Source organism: Zootoca vivipara, chromosome 16, assembly GCF_965207765.1.
Source record: "Zootoca vivipara chromosome 16, rZooViv2.hap1.1, whole genome shotgun sequence".
In the NCBI taxonomy this organism is placed as follows: Eukaryota; Metazoa; Chordata; class Lepidosauria; order Squamata; family Lacertidae; genus Zootoca; species Zootoca vivipara.
This window is the reverse complement of record NC_142599.1, coordinates 432,453-456,038: the sequence shown is the minus strand read 5'-3', so window position 1 is coordinate 456,038 and position 23,586 is coordinate 432,453. Positions and strand designations below refer to the sequence as shown.

Here is a 23,586-nt window from a genome sequence, read left to right as displayed (position 1 = left end):
CAGAGTTGGAGCCAGAGCAGAGGCATCCGGGCTCTGCGGGGAAAGCCCTCAGGGTTGCAGAGGCAACCCTTGGAGTGTCTCTGAGGGCGCCTTTGGTGCTAGCGGGCCCGCCTCTCTTTGGTCCTCTCCTTCCCCAAACCCGCCCATTCATTCCCTTTCTCCCCCGACCCCGTTCGATCGCAAACCGGATGTGTTCATTGCACATTTCGCGCTAGGCCTCGGTCCTCCCCCTTCTCTGAGCGTCACGTGCGGGCGGGGCCAGTCATGTGACCGTTGAGCGCGTGGCGGTGGAACGCGGAAGAGGCCGCGCCCCCTTGGCTGCTTCTCTCTCTGTCTCTCACGTTAGGGAAGTGGGCAGGCCTGGCCTCTGAGCATGGACAGAGCGCCTCTTTTCCCGCAGGGTGGGGGGCTGTTGGGAGGCGAGGGGATGGGGACTTCTGCGTTCTGCCGTCTCACACGCCGCCCTCTCCTCGCCGGACTTTAACTCGAGCGGGAGGGTCCTCGGTCTCTTCGCGGGGGAGTTTTCTCACACGGCCTGGGGGAGCCTCGTTCCTTGGGTTAGGCTGCAGAGGCGCCTCGCCGAGAGCCCGAGCGCCGGTGGAGAGTTGGGCCCCGTGAGCTGAATGGAATTGGGGCGGCCACTACACGCAAGCAGTTACTTGGCTGTGTTTCTTCTCGTTTCCTTTTAAAAATCTCGCCCTTCCTTCAAGACACAGTGCCGTGTTCAAGGGACAGGACCTCACAACAAATCTGCGAGGTAGGCTAGCCTTGTCCGATCTTTAAGCCATGTCAAGAATGCTTTGATGGTGTTTCCTGCTTGGCAGGGGGTTGGACTGGATGGCCCTTGTGGTCTCTTCTTACTCTATGATTCTATGATTCTAAGTCCTACTCTGACCCCCTTCAACACTGCACCATCCTGGCTCTCTTGTTAAAATTAGATGCTGTGCTCTTATCAGCTGCTGTGGGTCACATGACTTGGGCAGCAGACTTCATACCTTAATCCAGTTCTTGATTTTCTTGATTTTAGGGTGAAGGAAGCCACGCCTGGAGCAGGAATCACAAGACATTCCAGAGAGAGAGAGAGAGAGAGAAAGAGCTTCAAAGAATCTTGGTTTGGAGGCTTCAGCTAAAACGTTCTTCAGTCCCCAAACTGGCATCCAAATGGCTGCTGAGATGCTAAATAAGGTCTCTGTTGTTTCTCTTGTCCTGACTGACTGAGCATCCATATTTAGTGAACATCCACATTCCCTTGCTTTGGAGTGCTGATTTTTGGATGAATGTGCTTGGCATGAAAATGAGGCTGAGGGGGACTTGTTGGCATCAGCATCTGTAAGAAAGCCACCCATTGAGGGGATTGGGCCATCCCTATTCAGAACCCACTCAGGACCCAAGTATGTGATGGGTTCTTGGAGCTATCAACCACTTCCTGGAATATGAATCTAGTCCTCTTCTCCCTTGTTCTGATAAGCGCTTTATGAAGACAATGAGATGTGGTGAAGAGAATCTGAGTTAAATGGCGGACTGTGTGCAGTCTGAGCCAACCTCCAGGGCCTGGTAAGTACCATTACAGCATCCTGGGGGCTGCTTCCTACAATCTTTGGGTTTTTTTAAAAAGAGAAACAATTGAAACTCCAACATTGAGCAAATAAGAGTGAGAGTTTCAAGAAGGACACAAGGAAGTGTTTCTTTACACAGTGCATCATTAAACTGTGGAGTGTGCTACCACAAGATGTGATGGCCTCCAATATCAAATTCATGGAGGAGAAGGCTATCTGCAGCTACTTGCTGCAGTGATTGTCTGCTATCTCTGACATCAGAGGGAATATGGCCCTGAAGAAGTGTCAGCAGGGAATGGCAGCAGGAGATGACTCTACTGCTCAGTCTCCTGTCCTGCTTGTGGGTTTCCCAGGGGCATTTGGCCACTGTAAGAAACAGGATGCTGGACTGCATGGCTCTTGGGTTATGTCCTCCTTATTTAAATAAGGGTGGGCTGGTGGTTTCATTTGCTTTGTACTGGGGCAGTGCCCTTCCTTAGTTTCTGTGGCAGCTTCTTTTAGCCTTCTTCAGTCCCTGTGTGTTCCTTTGAGATGCAGGGAGCAGAGAAGTGAAGACTCTCTGACACACTTGAAACCCACCTCTTAAGAAGCGTCAAGGTCACCTGGAAAGTCAGTAGCTGTGCTTTGAATCTCTTCCCTTCTAAACATGCCTTCAAGAATTATGGAGTATAGCTTCCCCACATCACCATGTACAGATCCCCCTGGCCTGGGGAAAAACTAGGTTGCCCCCTGGAGAATATTGACTGCTCCCATGAGATGATGCATCCTGAACGCCAAGGCGCTGATGTTTTGCAGGTGGAACTACTTTTTCCTCTATGACGGCTCAAAGGTGAAGGAAGAAGGAGATCCTATGCAGGCTGGGATCTGCTATTTCAACCCCCGCCAGGTAGGGCTGGCTTATTTCCCCACAAAATTTGCATGCGTAGAATTTAATTTGCTCTCAGCTGGCCCCATAGCCCTCTCCTCCATCCCTCTGTGCTGGCAAACATTGTACTGTTTGCTCCTTGGGGCAGGGACCTAGTAAGACTGGGGGTAGAGCTCTGTACTGATGCAGTCGTTTGTCACTGGTGGTTTTGGCCGTTCATGCTCCAAGCTCGGCAGATCTCTGTAGCCTGGGATGTGACATGGCTAATCCATTTTGTGGCTCTTCATTCCCCACATCTCTCAGACTCCTCTGGATCATCAAGAGCTTCTGTGTGGGCAGATAGCTGGCATGGTTCGCTGCATGGAGGAGATTTTGGGCTCGCCACCTGGCCTCATACGGTTGAGGAAGCTCAAGCTCTCCGTGAAAGTGGATGGAAGCTACATCTGGGTGAGTCAGTGCAAGGCGCCACAGGTTGTTGCTGCTCTTCTGGGCACGGGAATAAAGCCCGAGGAAGGAATAAGGCTGGCGATGGTGAAATCTTGGAAGATGGGTGTGGGTGGGCAGGCAGGCTGCATGATGGGAAGCTGCTGCTAGCCATGCTAGCTGAATGGAACAGAGGCAGCCTACCTTGGAGTGCCAGTTGCCGGGAGCAGACATGGGAGAGGGCACTGGCCTGCCATCCCTGCTTGTGGGCTCCTTGGAGCTTCTGGGATGGAAGCAACATGTTCATCCAGGTGATTCTCCAGCTCTGTTCTTGTGCTCCTCTATATAACATAGGGAGCTCTTTGCTCTGATAGCTGAATGGAAGGCCCATGTTGTTCAGAGGCAGCCTTCCTCCTGAGGGCCACCGATTGCCCTCCCGCCTTGCTTGTGGGCTTCTCAGAGGGATGTTCTTGGCTGTCATAGGGGATCTGAGTGCCCTGATTAGATCCACGGGGCTCACCAAGAGTCTCCCTCCCTCCTCTCTGCCGCAGGTGCTGGGCTGCACTACTGACCTCCCTGACATCAGCTGCAGGCGGTTCCTGGAGCAGCTGGTGGGACTCTTCTGCTTCTACAATGGGCCTGTTCGCCAGGCTTACATGGTGATTGCTGGTCCAAGGGGACAACGGGGCCTTGCTGAGCAGATGCTGCCTTGACTCCCAGCCATTTCCCTCCTGTTTCCTGTTGTGTTCTGACCCCCAAGCCTTTGCCCACAGCCTTGAGCCACACCTCTTAGTCTTGCCTTGGCTGACCTGCAGGCTGGCCTGCTGCACCCTTCCATCCCATGTGGGGCTTCTCTAAGCAAAGGCTTTTGTGTGACCTGGAAGTTGTGTGGTTCTCTCAAGGCAATCCAGACCTACCTCTCCTCCCTACCCCCCAAATCCAAGATGCTCAGAGGCTGGCCGTGGGGGGAAAGCCCTTTGCAAGGGCTTGGGCACATTTCCACCTTGAGTGCTCCTTTTATTTGTCCTCCAGAACAGAGTCCTGATGTGCAAATCTGCTTCCCGGACTGAAATCTTGAGTCCTCTGGAATCCTAGGGACCTCTTCTCCTGTTTTGCTGCCCTGGCTTCTGTTGGACAGGTTCCTGCAGCCCATGAGCAGCCTGTAACTCACCCACCACGGATAAACTCTCCAGTGACGTGGCCTCTTGTGTCCTTTCCCAGGAACGTGCCCAGGAGGAGCTGGACCAGGCATGGGATCGCTACGTGGAGCACCTGCAGCAAAACACCACTGACCTACACCGGATCTTCAACTCCCTCTGGGCCTTGGACAAAACCAAAGTAACTTGCTGCAGACCTTGTTGCTTCTTTGGGGCTTCTCACCCCCCCTCCCCACAGGGTGGCAGGAAGGCCTGATGGCCTCATTTGTGCTCCTCTCTCCAGGTGGACCCTTTGCTCCTGCTGAAAGCAGCCCTCATCCTGCAGACCTGCCAGCGCACCCTCCATGTCCGGGCTGGATGCATTTCCTACCAGGGGCTGTGAGTATCATGGCTGAGGGCTTGTTGTGTGGACTCTCCTGCACTCTCCATTGGAGAAAGGCTGGAGCACCTGCTCTGCATGCAGAAGGTCCCCAGTTCAGTCCCTGGTGGCATCTCCAAGGTGGGCTGGAAAAAACAGTGCACAGCTGAATGGACTAAGGACCTGACTTGCTCCAGGTTAAATGAGCCCTTCATTCAGAAAGCTGAGGACTGGAAGCTTGGCTTTTTAGAGAAGGACTGTAGCTCAGTGCTGGAGCACCTGCTTTGCATCCCCAATAGCATCTGCTGGGAGAGAGACCCCCCCCCCTTGCCTAGAACCCTGGAGAGCCACTGCCAGCCAGTGTGGACAGTACTGTAATGAGGAAGGTGAATGCAAATGGCCTGACTTTGTCTAAGGCAGCCTCCTGCACTCCAGAGCAAGTGTGTTTGGGGCACATGTCGTTCAGCCCTGCTACTTGCTCTGTACTGTCCTCACATTTGTCCACAGAGGCCATAATCCACATTTTCACCCACTATTTTCTATGTCTGCTTCTATAGACTCACCCCTTGGGCCTCCCAGATGGTGAGATTGACAGGGTGACCAAAGGACTTGCCTGCATGCAGGGATCTGTCTTGTGGCTGGGCCCTGGGAAGGATTGGGCCACACAGCCCACTCCGGGTAAATCAAGCCACGACTGTCCGAATGTTTCTGAGCAGCATTGGCAGCTCTCCCTCGGTCACCTTGCTCAGCTGAGAGCCAGGAGGGAACACAGCACCCAGCCTCAAGAAACCAGTTAATACTTGTCATCTCTCCTTTCCCCATCCCTGCCCAGGGTTGTCAGCAGTCAGCTGCCGCCAGACCTCACTGCCCGAGTTCTGCTGCAGGAGGTGGATGTAGCCTCAGAGGTGAGCTTCAGCTCAGCCAAGGGAGGGGCAGGGGTGGCTCAGGGCTGGCTCAGCGCCCGAGGAAAACATAGTGCATGGGTTCCTTACTGAGCAAGGGTGGAATCTGAAAGCTAATGTTAAAAGTCAGGTTTCTGGTCCTCATGATTGCTGAAGAAAGTCTAAAAAGGCTTCACTAGATCTTCCCAGCTTCTCATGGCCTTCCTTACCCACCACCTGCCTCAAATGTCCAGGTTTTCTCTTGAGGCAACCACAGCCTCAGGAGGCAGGAATGGCCACCAACTGGGATGGCTTTAAAAGAGGATCAGACAGATCATGGAGGGGGGGGGAGGAAAGGGCTATCTGTGGCTCCTCGCCACAATGCTCAACCTGCACAGTTGGAGGTGAATTGCATTTGCTGGAAGCCATAGGAGGAGAGAGTTGCTCTTGTGCTCAGGTCCTGCTTCCTGGTTTGTGGCTTGCCACAGGCATCTGGCTGGCCACTCTGAGAACTAGATGGGCCTCCTTTGGCCTGATCCAGCAGGCTCTTCTTCTTCTTCTTCTTAAAATATTTTTTATTGGTTTTATATATAAACAAATAAACACATAAAACTTTGACCATAAACCACTGATTTCCGGATCTTGTAAAGTCAAAACTAAATCATCCGCAAAGGCTTTTAAGTCCAATAATACAGCATTGTGGTCAGAACAAGTTTTTGGGCAAACAGCAGGCTCTTCTTCTGTCCTTAACTCCAGTCTGGAACCCTTGCCGGCATCTGCCTTGGCTTTTTTATTATCAAGCTCACCCAGTGCCACTCTCTGCCTTCCCTTTCAGGGCGAGACGGGAAACGGGGCTCTGCTGCAGACTCAGGGTAAGTGTCGGGATGGAGGGGAGATTACCTTGGTGGGTGGGTCTGCCAGGGACTGCTTGCATGAGAGGCCACACGGAGCCCTCCTGCGTCTCTGGGTGCTGGGCCTTCATGCCCTTTCCTCTGGAGGTACATCACAGTGAGGGGGAAATGGCCCCCACATATGCTCAGAGGCTGAGCTCTGATGCCCACAACGTATTGCAGAGCAGACTCCTGCGGAGGCTGGTCTGCACCCAAAGGGTGCTCAGGTGGGGGGTTCGGAGAGGGCTGCATCTTTAGGCAGCAGGCATTGCGCCTTCTCCCATCTTGCAGATTCCTTGGCGCTACTCAGAGAGCTTCCCCCATCCCAGTTTTCCCCGGTGCTGGAGACCTTTGCATTCTCACCCCTCCGCTTGCTTGACCATGGAGGTCTTGACACATGGCTGGCTCCTAGACCTCCATGCTGCTCACCCTCTCCTCTCCCCGGAGTTGGTGGTTCACAAGGCCCTGCCTTGTTCACACAGTCTGGAGGCTGTTTAACGTAGGGTAGTGATCCCAAGGAAGGAATTTCAGGTGAGCTCAAGTCCATTCCCTGGCCGGCTGTTTTGCATTATCCTATGGAACAGCAAGGAAGCTTTGCTCTTGGTACGGTTTGTGGGATCTGCTGAAAAAAGAAAGCATCTCATCTGCAGGAGCCTTGTTGATTGTTCCCCAGGTTGGCGAGGCTCACTGGATCCTTTAGTGCCATTGGCCCAGACTCTCTGCCACTAGAAATTCAGCAGGCACCTTTGGTGCCAGGTTTTAAACACCTGCTGAAAACTTTTGTATTCTGGCAAACTTTTGTATTATGCCAGCAATTAACACATATTTTCACAACAGCTACTTGATGTCCATTTTTAACTTTTTATATGCTTTTATAGTGTTGTTTTATGAAATAGCAGTCTATAAGCATTTTTATAAATAAATATTAATAAAGTGACTTGACAAGATAAAATACCATGCATAAAACAATTAAATCCAGAAAATTTTAAACAATAAATTCAAAAATGCATTAAATGTGCACCAAATAACATACCGGTATTAACAGGGTTACTGTCTACCCAGCTCTGCTAAAAGAGGAGCAGTGCCTCAGGGGGCAACTGAATTACCGAAGGCCTGAGTAAAGAAAAAGGTCTTATCTTAGCCTGGCACCTAAAGCCTGATGATGATGATGATGGCGCCAGGCAGGTTTCCCTGGGAAGAGCATTCCATGAATGGGGCCACCACTGAAAAGGCCCTGGTCACCCTTCACTTGCCTGGTGAGGCTTCTCTGATGAAGAGGAGTGCAGGGTCTGAGCTGGTTCATATTGGAGACAGACAAAATTATCACTTTGTAGAACAGAATAACTTTTATTGCAGTAATCTTTGGACCATAGCAGTACAAAGGAAGGTGACAAAATTTAAGCCAGAAACAAAATTTAAATAAACTTATATTGAAAAAAAGAAAATAGTCAGTGCTTACTACTTAAAATTAGTAATTAGTAAAATTAGTGATTAATAGTAATAAATTTGAAAGGATTCATAGTACAGTGGTACCTCGCAAGATGAATGCATTGCGCAACGAAAAACTCGCTAGACGAAAGCGTCTAGCGATTCTTTGTTGTCTCGCAAGACGAAGCTTTCTATGGCCGTGTCTCGCAAGACAAAAAAAAAATTGCCGCTTTTTTTTTTTTTGCCCTCTGCCGTTTGTTTCCACAAGACAAAAAATTTCGTAAGGCGGCACAACCCGCGGAACGAATTATTTCTGCCTTGCGAGGTACCACTGTAAAGCATAAAATGTATTAAAAGCATTTGTCTCATAATATGCTTTACTCTTTTAATAAAAAAACTTCAAGTGTGTCTCTCATGTTTTCCGCTCTCCAGGGCAAGGCTACATGCCTTCCTGCTATGCAGAGAGCCTTTCCTCCCAAGGAGAAAACAGTGGCCTGTAGCAGGAAACCCAGCTTCCTTTTAGCACCCCAATTTTCATTTTCTTTAAAAGGGGATCAAAATAACAACCCCTAATATTCCCTCATTACGAGAAGCCAAGTTACAGGGAACCAGGCAGAGGGCCTTCTCGGTAGTGGCACCCACCCTGTGGAATGCCCTCCCACTAGAGGTCAAAGAGAACTATTACCAGACCTTTAGAAGGCATCTCAAGGCAGCCCTGTTTAGGGAAGCTTTTAATGTTTGATGGATTTCTGTATTTTAGAATTTGTTTTTTTGGAAGCCGCCCAGAGTGGCTGGGGGAACCTGGCCAGATGGGCGGGGTATAAATAATAAATTATTATTATTATTATTGTATCATCTGCATTCAAGGATATAATTCCCTAGAACTGCTTTCCCACAAAGCCGCCCTCTCTCTTGAGCTGCCTGATTTCATCATTGAATCCATTTTTCCAGTTTGTAATTGTGTGCAAGCCCTTTGATGCTCCAACATCATGGCTATCAGAAGGTACCCTTTGCATTGGGGCTGCGCTTTATAGGTCCAGTCTACCCAGGACTCGTTCTTCCTTTCCCTAAGAAGTACTCTGACCCCTTTTGCAGAGCCCCCTTTACCTCCAGGGGTCCGGATCACCCCTGTTTACCTTTGGGATGATGAAGCAGCCGCCCTCCGGGACTTCCCCGTGGAGTGGGTGAGCAGGTAAGACAGGAGCTGCTGTCCAAGGGCCTCTCGCCAGCCCTGGCTTGGGTTCCTCCTTTCCTCCTTTGCACCCTGGATCTGTTATGTGTGATCTGTCAGACAGGGAAGCCAGCAGGGAAGCCTTGCTGTTCAACACACTTCCATCTTTTTTTGTGAATCCCCTGAACCCCAACAGTATCCATCCCTGGGACTGTGAGTAAAGGCAGGGTATTTTCCTTGCTAAACTAGGGCTGCCCTGCAGGTCCTAACTTATTTATTTAAGAAAATGTTTATACTGCTTGATTGTAAGTAAACCTCTAAATAGCACAAAGCAAACACCTCCCCCCCCCAGCTCCCTTGGAGGGCTTCCCTATTGAAAAGAGATTCAGAGGAGGAAGAAACTGTCTCTCTGAGGAAGCCCTGAGTGGGGCTGTTCCACATCCATTCCTTTACAAAAGGAGCATGTAGGTGACTCTGGAATCACTCCGCAGTCCTTGGATCTGGCGAAGGAGCAGAGGGAGTAGAAGGGGGCTTTCCCCGTCCCCAAGTGTGAAGAAGGGCTTCCTTTGGTCTGTCCCCAAATCACCTGCCAGCCACTTTTACTGGGGGATCCTGAGTTGGAGAATTACAGGAGAGAGAGAGAGGAGTCCCTTTCTCTTTCTCTCAGGTCCCAGGGAGGCCCAGGCAGCTGCAAAGACGGCCTGATTTCTGCTGGAGCAACTGGTGGGCCAGGTGGCACCACTTCGGTAAGGATGGTCTTGTATGTCCACCATGTTCGAGGCTTGGTGCTCTCCCTCCTGGCTGAAGAGCACTTTGCACACACCAAAACCTCCGTTGAGGATGTGGTAAGAGACTCTTTTGTTCATCTTGCTGCCAAAGGACCCCTGTCCCCCCCCCCCTTGAGCCTTGGTTGCCACCAAGCAAAGTGGCTCAGCCTCTGGGGAGTGCCAGCCTGCAGCATGGCCTTCCTGCCAGCAGGGGGCCCTTGTCTCTCGCAGGATCCCTGTGGAGGAAGAGGAGAAGGGAGCTTTGCAAAGGGAGCTGAGTGGAGAAGCCAAGGGATTGCAAGGGCCCTTTTCCATGGCTCTCTGGCAGGGCTGATGGGAGGAGAGGGGGAGAGGGAGGAAATGTGGGACCTGCCTTATACCTAGTCAGACCACTGGACCAACTAGCTCAGTATCAATTGCTCTGACTGTCAGCTGCTCTTCAGGATTTCAGGCAGGGACATTCCCAGCCGTGCCCTAGAGGTGTTGCCAGGATTTGACCCTGGGAGCTTCTGCATGCCAGGGGTATGTTCTGAGCTGCAGTCCTTAGCCAGAGTAGGAACCCCCTTCCCCTGACATGGCTTTCTTATCGCTGTGCTCAAGTGGAAAGAGCGTGGTCAGAAGAGGGCTTTCACTACCCCCCTGCGATGCTACCCGTATAGAGCGGCCAGAAGGGATGGAGCCCAGCGACCTTCTGTCACTGAGTGTGCAGTCAGGTGCGCTCTGCTCTGGGATTCCTAGGTCAGCCTTCTTAGGAGTCGCAAGCTCTGCCTTGATCCCAAGGGTGTGGAGGAGGATGTTTTGGGGAGACGAGGCCAATGGGCATGGGGCTGGGGAAGCGTGTGGCCCTGCCGCGGCTCAGCAAGCGCTGTCCTGTGTGAGCTGGCCCTGGCCGGGTGTGGGACTGTTGTGGGCAGGGCAGGTGCCTTCCCCAGGCATACGGAGCTCATTTTCTCCCTTGGCCTGCAGTATCACAGCAGCCTGGCCTCCCTGAACGGCCTGGAGGTTCACCTGAAGGAGACCCTCCCAAAGGACAGCCTCTCCGCAGCCAAGGTCACCTACGGCTTTGCGCACTATGATGCCGTGCAGAAGGTTCTGGCCAGTAAGTGCTGAGGGGGCGGCTGGGGGGGAGGCTCAGAGAGAGCCTGCTCTGTGGGAGTCCGTGGCCAGGATCCGTCAAGCTGCTCTTAGGGACTCTTAGGTCCTTCTTGGCTTCCAGCTATTGCGGCAGTGTGGAAGGGACATGGGCAGAGGACCCCTGAATGCTGGAAGCTCTTATTCAACCCCCCAAGTCTTGCATTTCTGGTCCACATTGCATTGCCGAGGGTTGGACTTCCAGCTCTGCCGTTCTGAGATTCTAACCCCTGGCTCCTCCTTCCTTCATGTTGCAGCCAACTTCTTGCCTGCTAATAGCCCCCCGGACCGTTCCTTCCTGAGGGCAGCCAGCCTGATCCATGCCAATTTCCACCAGCTGCCCACGGCTTCAGAAATGATGGTCAGGTAAGACGAGGGAGGGGGAGGCCCCTGTGCGCGTGCAGAAGACAGACAGCGCTCCCACCTGGCTTTTCCTCCCGCCTGTGAGCCTCATGAGCATGCAGGGCAGGAATAAGCACGGGGGGCAGGTGGGCATGCAGAAGGAGCTGCCAGTTGTCTCTGGAGCCAGAATGGGATCTGGGCCTCAGAGTAAGGAGCAGCCCTTGGAAGGTTTAGAAGCAGCGTCTTTCTGCGGCGGCTGCTCAGGGGCTGTGAGAGCTGCTGGTTGGCTGGGCACCAGCAGGGCTCCTAATTGGCCAGGGAAGAAGGTGGTTTTGCTGCTGGGCCCTGGTCACTCAGGCGGAAGCAAGCTGTGACGCTGGCAAGCAGATGGTGGCGTTCCAGCAGGCAGAGCAAGGCAGCTTCCCTCCTGGCTCGAGGGCCCAAGGCCGCATTGGTCGCTTATTTCCACTCCTCATCAACTACTGCCCTGCACATGTGCTTCCCCCCCTCACCCCCCTTTCCTCTCAGCTGAAGGAAAGATAACAGCACACCAAATCCACACCCTGGTCTAACTAGAACAAATACTGTACATTTATGTTGAAAGGAAAGACTGCAAGCTTTGAAAGATTAGCCATGCCCATTAACCAGCCCAATCCCTGCTTGTTCATCACTTGCGTTGACCAAGCAAGTTGCTTGCTTTTTTCAGTTCTCCTTGAGGCTCCAGTTCATTATGCTTGTTTGTGTCTTTTCAGCAAAAGTGGGGTTTTCTTTTGCTTGCTGAAGAGGACCCCGCTGCCCCTCCTCCTCTTGCATTCAGCACAGCTGTTATTGTGCCCAAGCCATGGCCAGGCTTGCCTCTGCCACTCTTGACACCCAGTGTAGGCCTTCAAGAAGGCCAGCTGAGGCTCTCTTGCAAATCGCCAGAGAAATTCATGAGACTTAAGAGTCATTTTGCCCTCCGGCTGTTGCGGGACTCCCCCTGACCATTGGCCATGCTGGCATCCCCTGCAGAGCACCAGGTAGGGAAAGGCTCATGCTGGCTGCCTGTCTTTGGACTGAGCTTCCACCTTGCCGGGGGGGGGGGTGTCCCCCTATAAAACCACCTTTTACTGAGCAGTCTCCATCTGCAGGCGCATGTCTATCTCTGGAGAGTTACTTCACACAATCTGCATAAAAGTGCTTCTATGGGGATCCCAAGTGAAGCAGACAAGGTGTAACTTTCTTGCCTGAAAGAATGCTGATCAAAAAACAGCTGTTCTCTTTTGTGTGTCTCCTAAAAATCTGCTTATAATTGAATGGTGTCCTTTAAGTGCCTACTAGTGGTGTTCCAGAAAATAGAGATGACCTTGTTGGCTTCCAGTTTTCTCCTTGTTTTTTCTCTACACCATCTGTGATTTCATGAACCTTCATCTCCTCTCTCTCCCTATCACCTGTAAACTAAAAAGGTCCAGCAGATTTAGGCTTTCCTCACAGAGAAGTTTCTGCTGTGGAGGAGAGGGCAGCCAATGGCTCCTCTCCATGATGGCTCTGCTCTGCCTCCCCAGTTGGTGGAGAAGAGGGCTCTGGTGCTTGCAAGAAAGGGGCACCTGGCTGGCTGCTATGAAGATGCTGGACCTGGGGGGCGGGTGGGTGGGCATTGGCCTGATCCAGCAGGCTCTTCTTTAGACTTGATCCCTGTTTGTAGCAGCAGAACTGCCAGGATGGGGTCAAGCACCACCCCACTGGCACAGTTTGTGTCTCACCCCACAGGAACGCCTCGACTGCTGTGTACGCCTGTCGGAGTGCCGTCCAGGAGACCTATTTCCAGCAGGTGGGCTCCCCTCTGCGCAACTCAGGAATGCCCAACCCTCACGACAGCGCCTTTGGCCTGGCCAGCAAGGCGAAGCAGAAGCTGCTCAAGCATGGAGTGAACCTCCTCTGAGACCCTCCTTGCATGGGCTGCGATCCTCCGGAACTTCTTACAGCGTTACCAGAGTTTTTGTTGGTTCGGTTCCATGAAATGGGTTGAAGGTCGTCAGGACTTCAGAGCCCCACCGTGTGGCTGGAAGAAGCCCCATCAGCCAGGCCCTCAACCCAGACCCTCAGCAAGGCTTGGCCAAAGAGAGCAGCCGCTGCCTCACCGCCTCTCTGCCCCATCTCTCTCCCCCCTTGGCTCAGTTCTAGCTGGGAGAGCACACGGAGGCCCACCCCCACCTTGCCAAGGGACAAGATCACAGCTCCCCCCTTTCTTGGGAGAGCTCCTCTGAGGGAACATGTCCCTCCCAAAAGCACATCATTGGACGTGCGTCGTCTATGGACTCTTGCCTGCCTTTGGAGAGCTAGCTTCTCAGGAAAGATTTTGTTGCTCCTTGCCCTGCTCATTTTTTCTGTGGAGCTCAGTGTAGCTTCAAACCCCTTTATTGGAGGGCTTTTTCTAAACCAGGCCGCCCTCCCCTCTCCAAATTTGATGCCCTCCAGATGTTTCTGTCTTTGCTTTCTCTTGAAGGCTGTTTGATGCTTTAGATGAGCTCTGAAACTGGGGGGGGGGGGAAGCCTGGAGCTCCTCCCCCCTGGCAACTGAGCCTCCTGCTGTGTGCATGCACCCCCACCCCTGCCTGCAGGAGGCTCAGCTGTTGCCTTTTCAGCCTCCTCCCTGGGGCCTGCCTGGCTCTTGCACATGGGCACATTGACTCCTCCGCCAAACATGGCCCGCTGCACACACCCCTCGTGACGCTGGCCCACCTTCTTCATGGGCCCATGCATTCCTCTCCCCCTGCCTTCTGAGGTGGTGGGTCCGGCACTTTGGTACTCCTTCAGGGCAAGTGGGAACAGATGCACAGCTCTCAGCCAGTTCCGCTTTGTATCAAGTGTCCTGGATTGTGTCCCAGATGTTTGCGAAGGGAAAGCGAACAGCTGCCTTCCTTGAGAGGGTTTTTTTTGGAAGCTTGGAGCTCCCGCCATCTGCTCTGTAAGTCCCCCAGCACAGCAATAAAGTTGCCACCCAGAAAAGCCCCTCTTGTTCCTGCCCCACTGGCACCCCAGCCCCCCTCTCCTGCCAGAAGGCGAGTCACAAGAGCGCAGGGCTGTGGGTGGCTTGGTCTTGGGCCAGAAAGGGAGGCTTGCAAGAGCAACAAAGGCAGGGAACCAAAACAGCTTCTGCGCTGCTGCCTGCAGAGAAGGGCCACTTGCTGCCATCTGTGAGCGCCATATGCTGCTAGCAGCTGGTGGGAAGGCTGCCCCCCCCCACAGACTGGAAGGAGCACTTTGCAGAGGGAGCCTTGGGTCATGCTCCACCCTGGACCCACATGTTCAACCTGCACTTGCTCAAATGCACCACTTCTGAGACGGAATTCATAGTCCTGCCCTCCCTCCTTACAGCAAGTTCCTAGTCCTTATGGGGGTAAAGCATTGGAAGGAATCCCAAGGGCCACCCCACCCACCCAACCCCCTGCAATGCCCAGAGTCCTGCCAGGCCCAGCCAGCCCCCAAGGGCAAGAGGTGGAGGCCCTAAGGCAGCCTCCCCTGTGCTCACCTCAGCCAGGAGGGGCTCCACAGCCGCCTCCCACAAACCAACTGCATCTTTCAGCACAACTTCTTTTTATTGGATAGCCTTTGTGGTTTTCACCGGCACAAATATCCCCAGCCATAGCACAATGCACTTTAAGACTCCCTTCAGCCACTCTGATGGGAGGGGAGCATCAAATAAGTCTTCCTCTTCTGCCCCCACCCTGCACCTCCCAGATACATGACAGGCTGCTCAGCCTCCCCTTGGCAGCTGGGGGGGGGGGTCCAGGAGGCCAACCCACCCCCCTCGACCTCTGCAGCCGCCTCTTCCTTGCAGGAAGGTGCAGCAAGTGCTCAAGGCCGGGACAGAAAGCAGCAGGGGCCAAAAGGAAGGAGAAGGCACAAAGGAAGCTGATGCAAAGCTTGAGAGAAAGGGGGGCTGGGGGTCCCACACCACTGCTCTATGCTTGGGGAAGGACAGTTTGTGCCCCCCCCACCCTCTGCTCTCACCTGCTGCACATAGAGATGTTGGAAGGGGCCTGTTTTCTTGCAGGTGGGGGGAAGAATGGACCCCAGGCCACCCAAGCCCCCATGAAAAGCTACAGCAAGAAGAGCCCCCGCCCACCTCTGAGTTAGACCAATTGGGGGTGCTTTACTTTAAAGATGACAAGGTGACACAGACATGGCTACATTCATCAATAACACCCAGGGTTGATAGCTTCTAAGGTCAGGACACTTCAAAACACAGTTAGCAACGTTAACACACTACAGTGGCACAGTGCCCAACCAGAGGAAAAGGGGGGGGGCAGGGGGGAGTGGGAAGGAGGACTTTGGGAGCCTCTCCCCCCCCCCAAAGCAAAGAATAGGAAAGCGAAAACTGCAAGGTGAGTTTCCACCACCAAAAACCTGGTGCAAAGGAGCTACACATGGAGTGTTTTGTGTGTGTGTGAGACCCTCGCACAGGCAGGCCAACTGGGGAGGGGGCTCCAAGCTCAGGGCCACCCCGCATGGCACCCTCTGCCTGCCCTCTAGCCTGCTGCACCCAAGGAAGCGGCGTCATCGTCCGGGAGCAAAGATGAAGTCAAGGGCCTGGCGCTCTGCAGCAGCGACATTCGGGTGCCAGAGGTCCACCATGAATACGGCTCGGGGTCCTTCCTCGGGGGCACCTGGAAGCAAGCAGTTCAGTGGGTGAGTTTGGTCACCAGGTCCCACCTCTCTTACTGCCATACCTTTAGGGCACTACGATGCCACCGTAAGCGGTTCTGGCAGAGCCTCATGACAACTCGGCACCCTTCACAAACTACAGCTCCCAGCCATGACAGTTTAATGAAGTCTCCTAGGGCTGTGAATGTATGATTGAATGCCCCCTCTGTAGCTCAAGGGAGGTACAGGAGCAGCAGCCCCAGGAAGGCCAGCTGGAACCACGATGTGTTTTCTGGGTCTTGCAGGACAAAGCTCTGGTCAGAGGATTGCTAGGATGCGCCCCCTTTGTGCTCTGCTGAAAAGGGTCCCCAGGTGAGTCCCCAGGATTCTGTGCACCCTGTGGTTAATCGGCATGCAAGAGGGAACAGGACTAGGGAGCACTTCACAGGACCATGCACTCAGGCCTGGTGTTATCTTTATTCTTTTAAAAAATCAAGCTGCCAGCCCTCAAGGCAGTGGGAAGAAACGCTTGAAAGTGTCTCCCTGCCCTCTATATTTCTCCCATGCTCATGTACACAAGTACCTTTTCCAACAACCTGAAATGTCAGACCTGCAGAAGCTGACTGCAAAGGTCAGAAGCTTCATGGGACGTACTGAGGCAGCGTTGCAAGGAGTCAGGCAGAGAGAGGGTTTTCCCTTCTCAGCTCTTGGGAATCAAGTGGAGCTAGGGGGACACACACACCTGTTTCCAGCAAAGCCCTCCCTCCCCAATCAGGCCCTTGGGGAAACCCCTCGGGGCCCACTCCAGCTTCTGGGTGTGTCGGGGCTCCAGACTTACCTCCATGGAATGCCGTGTGCAGGAACGAGTCGTCAAAGAGCAGGCAGCGCCCTTCCGCCCAGCACTGGGGCTCCCCTCCCACAACAAGCTCACAATTGCTGGGGGTCTTCAGTCCTGCAGGAAGAAAGAAGATGTATGATGGGCAGAGCCAAGGAGGAACGGCAACGGAAGCAGCCCAACACCAGCCAGCCAAAACATTTGCATCTCCTTGTTCCCTGAAGGTGGGTGGATTTTACAATCTCGCCCTCTACCTTTTGCAGTCCTGGGGGGCCTGCTACAGAGGGGCTGCTTTGCCAGGTTGGATCCAGAGCCCACCAGGTCTAGCGTACTCTTTCCGCCAGGAAGAGGTCTTGATGATCATCACCCTCTGCTATTATTATTAGGCACCTTTTTTCTTCCAAGGAGCTCAAGGTGGCCTATATGGCGCTCTGCATATCATTTAATCCCCACAACAACCCTGTGAGGAAGGCTAGACTGGCCCAAGGTCACCCAGTGAGTCATGGCTGACTGGGGTTTCAACCCCTGGTGTCCCCCAGGACCTAGTCCAGCTCTCCAACCACTACACCGCTTTGCCTCTCTGGCACCTGGGATGGCATCGGAACAGGGAGGCTTTGAATAGCCTGGCATGGCAACAGCCCCAGAGCTCTCCTTCACAAACCTGTCCAATCCTTTTTTCGACTCACCCCGCTAAGCCCAGTCCTACCTGGCTGAACAAGAGCAGCCGTTGTGGCACTTTTAATGGGAGGCAGGGAAGCATCCGCCAGGCTTCAGCCTCAGATTGGCCGGCCGGCTGGCCGGCTGGAAGCACGCAAGGCCCCCTCAGGGGTTGCTATGGCAGCAGCCCAGCCTGGCAGCACGAGTTGCACCCAGCAAACAATGAGAGCTGCGTTTGCTATTTGCTTGAAAGCAAGGCAGGGAGTGCAGTCAGGTGCAGACTTTTGCATGGAAAAAAGGAAAGGAAAGCACAGAATCCTGACATTGTAGAGTCTAGAAATGTAGGGGACCCCAAGGGGCACCTGGTCCAATGAAGGAAGACTCCTCTCTGCCGCCATCTCTAGCGCAGGAGACCTTTGGAGGGAGCCCATTCCCAAGACCCCCTTGCATTCCAAGTGTCTGTTCTAACTCTTAGGGGGCTGCCCATCAATTACTTGGGAAACAGAGGACATGAAAAGTAAAATCTTCACCCTGAAGAATTTGCAGAGGACCATTGACGTCTGGAGGAAACTCACGTCAGTTTTAAAGGACCTATAGAATTTATCCCTCCTTTAAGGAACAGATCCATGGACCACACCACCCTACAAAATATGGAGTGTGTGTGTGTGTGTGTGTGTGTGTGTGCACTTTGCACCTGTAAGGTGCAGGGCTCACACACCTCAAGAGAAAATCCACACACACACACACACCCCCCGGAGGAGTAGTGAGGCTTCCTTTTCAGGACTCAACTTCTGCAAAGTCCACAGTAAGGCAGGGATGGGGTAGCTGTGGGGCCTCTCCAAATGCAGACCCCAAGGCCTGCCCTCTGACAGGCTGGCCGCTGGGAGCTGGAGTCCAGCAGCAGATGGAGGGCCAAAGGTCAGCCTCGCTTTCATGATGCTCCCCAGAGCTGCCCCCCAGAATCATTTGCCCCCCAGCAGGTAAGGGGGCTGAGCTGCCCTCCAAGCTGCTGTGCTTCCCCCCCCCCCCCGGGACGGTTGCTCCATCTGTGCCCAGAGCCCCTGACTGCTAAGGGCCCAGTCAAAGGACGCTCTCCTGAAAGGTAAACTGAAGGGGCCTACCAAGGTGGCAGCGGATGCGGATGTTGGTTGGTCCGTAGTGCTCGGTGATAACGGCCCCCGGGGTCAGGAGGGAGATGCAGGCATTCCCAAAAACGTTGTTGCCAATGCAGGTGCGCAGGCTGCCCAGCAGGCGATAGGTCCGGGGGCACTTGCGGCAGTTCCGGGGCACGCAGGTGCCCTGGTTGACCAGGTAGAAGGTCAGCCACTCGCCACTGGGCGTGCTGTTGGCCTTCCAGCCCTGGGGCAAGTTGCAGTTGGAGAAGGCCTTATAGAGGGCCTCAAACTCGCAGGCAATGGTCTGGAAGTTGCGCTCCAGCAGCTCCACGTCGTGCTTCTGGGCATCGCGGGGGAAGTAGGGCATGGTGGGCAGGTCGGGCAGGAAGAAGACCTCTGGCTTCTGGATGGAGGGGCGGCTGCTGAGATAGCGGCCCTGCTCACGGATGCCCTTGCGGATGCGGCCCATCCCAGACCACGAGTAGCGCTTGGCGTACTCCTGCAGGTTGTGGTAGAGCTTCTGGTTCAGGCCGTCGCTGTGGGCGCAGCGGACACACTCCGGGGAGTGGCAGTGGGTGTAGCCGTTCTGCAGGCCATTGGTGTCCACCCCCTGCAGGAGAGAGTTCCCCAGGGTGTACGTCCGGGGCTGCTCCCGCCCAACGTGGTAGCAGTACCACACAAACATGGCCAGCAGGAAGGCCACGGTGCCCAGGGCGGTGGTGTCGCAGTCCCGCACAGACTGGATCCCACTGGCGATCAAGTCCCTCAGCCGGTCTAGAGACCCGCTCCATCCCGCCAGCCATTCCAGAGACATCTTGGGGCTGCAGAAGGGGCAGCGGGTTCTAGCACATGCAAGGGAGAGTCAGTTCTCAAGATCCCCACAGGCACCTCCACCACGCAGGCTGTCGGGGGCAAGTGGGGAGAGGCCAGCCATGGGCAAGCAGTGCCAGGGGGTCCCGGAGGGGGGAAGGCTGCATCTGTGGTGGCTCGCCAGCTCCGGCGTCAGGGCCGTAGACCCGGGAAAGCTTCAGGGGCAGCCATCCTGAAAGGCAGGTTGCCAGGATTCAAGAAGCCAGGGGCACAGCGGAGAAGCTGCTCAGCTCAGGCGCTGCCTTTCCACAGATCCGCCCCACATCGCTTCCGAGCCAATGGGCGCCATGGAGCCCCATGAGATCCGGGATCTGTGGAGCAACTTCACTTCTGCAATGCCGCCGTCACCCACATCAGAGTCCTCTGCTCTCTGGGGCTTCCTTCATTTGTTGCCCAGGTTAAAGAGATGGGCAAGTGGCGTCTGCTCCCTCCATAAGCGCCCAGTCCAGGTCCCAGTTTCTGCTCCCCTTGAAGGATCTGCAAGAAAACAGGAAGCAACATTGAGAAAACCGGTCCCTCTTGCTTCAGAGCCCCCTTGCCTGTCCAGCCTGTTTCCCACTTGTGTGTGGAGGCTGCAGAGGAGGAGGACTCCCAAAAGCAGGGAAGGTGGCTGTCCGGAGCGCTGCACACCCTGCGAGGCTCCAACTTCCAGCAGCCGGCCTGGCCAGTGACTCTGAGGGAAGATGGCAGTTGGAAAGCAGCAAAGTCTGAATTGCCCCTGGAGGCTTCCCATCTTGGCCCTTGTGCAGAATTGTGCCCCCCCCCTTCTCTCTCAAGTGGGATGCAGGCCAGAGTCTTCAAGGGAGGCCAACTGCACTGCATGGGCCCACCTTTCTTCTGTCCTGCCATCACCTTCTGGCACACAGAGCAAAGCTGAGATGAGCTCCCATGTGGCTCCAGAAGCAGCAACACCCCTCTGTTAAATAACAACAACCCACCCCCACATCTCCCATGTCATTTTGCCACCAGGGTTGGGCTACTGCAATTTTTTAAAAAAATATTTGTTTGCTGCATACTACCTTTCTCTCCATGGAGCTCCAGGTGTTGCACAGGGTTCTACTCCTCCTCCTCTTAATTCCTCACAACAACCCTGTGGGCTAGGCTAGGCTGAGAGAGACTGTGAGCGGCTCAAGGTCACCCAGTGAGCTTCATGGCCAAGTGGGGATTTGAACACTGGTCTCCCAGGCCCTAGCCTGACACTCTAACCACTAGACCACGCTGGCTCTCTAGGTGAGCAGGGTGCTCTAGCTGCACTGCTCCCAATCACTGGATGCCTCAAGCTGGGCCAGGAGCGGGGGGCGGGATGGGGTGGACCTGCAGGCTGGCTTCCCTCCCCCTCCCTCCCTCCCTCCCAGCCACCCCCTGTGCAGCTCCCAGAGATGGTTCTGCCGGCTTCGCTTGCCTGCCCTGTGCTCCATCTCTCTAGATTCGAATCAGCAGCACCAGACTCAGCCCTCCCACCCTCTCAGCAGGCACCTTCTCCACTCCCCCCCCCACGCATGCACATGTCAATCACCCTTGACAATGCGTCCCACCTACTCACCACAAACGCGGCAATTGGCACCTGAGTCAGCCGCCTGCCCCTTCTGGAGCGCTGCTGCAAACAGCATCAGCTCCCAGAGTGGTTCCATTTACTCTGCAAGGAAGGCCTGCTCCCCTGGCGGAAGTACCTTGCTGGGTCAGGCCGAGGGCCCATCCAGTCTGTACAGGGGCCAGGGAAACGTCAGCAGGAGGAGGCTGCCTTGCGCAGCACAGCTCTCCTTACCCAAAGCCAGACTCCCCTCAAAGAGCATTCAGGCTCAGCGCCCACCCGATTCACAAGGCTTCTCCTGCTTACCTGGCATGGCAGAGATTGCCTTGCTGTGCTGCGAAAAAGCAGAGGCAGACTTTGGGAGAGAACTTCTCCATTCCAAACCAGCCGGGAACAGAGGCAATATCCAGTGATCCCTTAGTACTTGGGCCATGCAGCCTAATTCCCCAGAAAGGGGGATGGGCCAGGACTCCCCCCAACCCAGGACCCTGTCCTGAGCAGAGGGCACACCTGGCAGAGTCCACCTCATGGAGAAATCCGGCCCCTGTTTTGCTGCTACCCTTCCACTGCTCCATTTAAACAGGGGGCTTTTGGAGCAGCCTCAGTGAGAGCAAAATGCAGGACGTGAGAGCCCACCACCACAGCATTTCTTCAACTCAAGCCCCAAATGATGGTCCTGAGACTTGGGAGACCCCCAGAGACTACTTGCCTGACCGTGTTCTGGATGCCCAGGCACTTGGTGAAGTTCCAGAATGAGCCCCACAGAAGTCCATGGGCGCTGCAAAAATAACCCCAATGAAATAAGGCAACTCACCCAATCCAACCAAGCAGGCAATATAAAGCTTCCTCATTGCTGGGAGACACCCGCCCCACATTACTTTGCTCCCCCGCCCCCGAAATTTAATCAACTCTGTCTCCATCTCCATGCTACAACACACCCTGAGGCCCCAAAGGAAAGTGAGCCAGAGTTGGGCTCACTTTCTGCTCATGCTGAGATCGCTGCAGCCTCCTGAGAGTTGGGTCCTGTGGCAAGACCCAGAGCCCTTTCCTTCCTGCCTCTGGCTGGCCCACCTTGGAGCCCAGGCCTGGTACTGGTGCTGAAAGGCTCGGGGAGACAGGGACACCAAGCAGGGGCCAGCGCTGCCACATGGCAAATGGAAGTGCAAAGACTGTGACACAGCAGCAAACCAGTTTATGATGGCATTTCCTGCCTCCAGTCTGGACGTGCCCCCCCCCCCCCCGGACCTGCTCAGGCTGCTTTCAGCTTGTTTGCATGAACAGCCCTGGAATTGAGGGCAACAGGAAAGGGGGGGGGAAGAGGGGGGAAGAGGATCCATTTCCAAACTGCACTTGTATAGCACATTCCAAAGCGGCAAGCGGAGAAACTCCTAGGCAGGAAAAGATGTTATGTAAGGACTGAGGTGCAGAAGCAGCAGGAAAAGTGTCATGCACAGGAGGTGTAGGGGTGTGTGAAGCAAGAATATTGGGGGTGGGGTGGGGTGGAGAGCCCTCCCCTGCTCTCAAGGAATCTCCTGGCAGGCAAGGAGGGAAACCTCCCAGGATGATAAGCTGCTGGGGTGAAGCAGATGGTTCCTAAAGCATTGGAGAGCAGCCTAAGCCATCGCCTGTTAGGGCACCCAAGCCAAAGCAATTGCCCCAGGATCCCAGTCCGTGGGCCTGGGCTGCCTGGAGCACTTGGGGGCAGGCGATGGGGTGCCTGGAGGTCCTCTTCCCCACTTCTCCTGTCCTGTGGAGCCTTGGAGTGCCAGTAAGTCACTTTGCAGTGGGTACTCCTGAGCATGAGCAGAGGTGTTTAAGAGGAGCAACTCAGAGCGCCTCCCCCCGCTTCCCGCCCCCCCCATCAGCTCCTGTCCACATTCTCTGGAAGTCCAGGTTCAGTTGCAACGGCTGATAAGCCCAGAACACGTTTAAAGAGGGCCTCCAGAGCATGTGCAGAGTACTTTCCTGCCCTGCTCAGAGTCAGGAGGGGCACGGCTGTGAGTCGCTGGCCCGCTCGCTCCGGCTGGCCTGCCCTTCTTCACGGCCGCGTGGCTCCTCGCACCCACGGCCAAGCCCAACACCCCGCAGCCTCCGCGGGGCACCAGGCGTGGAAGCTCCTTAGGGCCCCAGGGGCTCGGCACGTGACGGGAGTCCCCCCCCCACTTGGCCCCGGGGGGCTCTCCGGCTTGCAAAGCCACAGAGTCGGCCGCTTGCCTGCCCCGGCGCCGGCGCCTCCCAAGGCCCAGCCAGCCCGAGATCGCGCGAAAGGGACCGCCTCCGAGCATGTGCAGAGCGCCGCCCTCCCGTCCCCAGGCGGGCGGGATCGGGGCCACGCGCTCTTGGCGGAGGCAGGGGACGCTTTTGCTGGCTGCGCCCGCCGCCCAGACCGGAGCGCCCGGCTCCCGCGCGAAGCCGAGGCGGGCGGGCCACCGAGGGAGACGCGCCTCGCCTGCCCTCCGGCGCCCACCTGCCCGCCCAGCGGCCCACCTACCTGATGCTGCTGCTTCCCGCTGACGCGCCCGCCCGGCCGGCCGTCCTCGGCGCTCCAGGCACGGCCAGGCTCTCCGGCGGCGGCGGCGGCGGCGGCGGCTCGGCAGCGCGGACCACAACTCCCAGCAGCCCGACGTAGGCGCCGCGCGGGAGGGGCCGCCGAGCCAGCGCCGCCCCAGCGGGAAGGAAGACCGCGCCGCTCAAAGCACCACAGGCGGGGCAGGCGGAGCGGCTGCCTTTGCTTTGCGAAAGGATCCTCTTCGCCATAATGTCACACTGCTTTTATTATTTGTCCCCCAGCCATCTGTATGGGCTATTTCCCCAGCCCCAGCCACTTTGCGCGGCTTCCAGCATCTAGGCGCGGGGAGGGCATTGCAGTGCACAGGGCGGGGCCATCACGGAGAAGGCCCTGTGCCTGGTTCCCTGCAGCCTCTCTCCTCCCAGGACAGAGCCACCGTCAGACCCTCGAGGTGGACCTCAGTGTCCGGCCTGG

The 23,586-nt window shown here is 55.3% G+C and overlaps 2 protein-coding genes across 4 annotated transcripts; one reads left to right on the top strand and one right to left on the bottom strand.

The window, feature by feature from the left end:
- The first annotated feature begins 248 nt into the window (after positions 1-248).
- Positions 249-13,957, top strand: HPS4 (HPS4 biogenesis of lysosomal organelles complex 3 subunit 2). Its single transcript, XM_035097725.3, has 14 exons — positions 249-757; positions 1,028-1,554; positions 2,352-2,442; positions 2,725-2,868; positions 3,396-3,503; positions 4,066-4,182; positions 4,285-4,379; positions 5,192-5,264; positions 6,076-6,112; positions 8,654-8,750; positions 9,397-9,574; positions 10,463-10,595; positions 10,885-10,993; positions 12,719-13,957. Exons 2-14 carry the CDS (start codon positions 1,514-1,516, stop codon positions 12,888-12,890), a joined length of 1,395 nt encoding a protein of 464 aa, XP_034953616.1. The 5' UTR covers positions 249-757; positions 1,028-1,513; the 3' UTR covers positions 12,891-13,957.
- A 571-nt stretch (positions 13,958-14,528) lies between these two features.
- On the bottom strand, positions 14,529-23,234 carry ASPHD2 (aspartate beta-hydroxylase domain containing 2). Of its 3 annotated transcripts, XM_088659874.1 has the most exons (5): positions 23,095-23,234; positions 21,313-21,381; positions 18,209-19,549; positions 16,434-16,547; positions 14,529-15,618 (listed from the first exon to the last, which is right to left on the bottom strand). In XM_088659874.1, the coding sequence occupies exons 3-5, from the start codon at positions 19,014-19,016 to the stop codon at positions 15,509-15,511; spliced, it is 1,032 nt and encodes a 343-aa protein (XP_088516000.1). In that variant the 5' UTR covers positions 19,017-19,549; positions 21,313-21,381; positions 23,095-23,234; the 3' UTR covers positions 14,529-15,508. The 3 variants fall into 3 exon arrangements, with proteins under 3 accessions (XP_088516000.1, XP_034953619.1, XP_088516001.1); XM_035097728.3 differs by lacking the exon at positions 21,313-21,381; XM_088659875.1 differs by lacking the exons at positions 21,313-21,381; positions 23,095-23,234 and adding an exon at positions 21,418-21,755.
- Between the last annotated feature and the right edge of the window lie 352 nt (positions 23,235-23,586).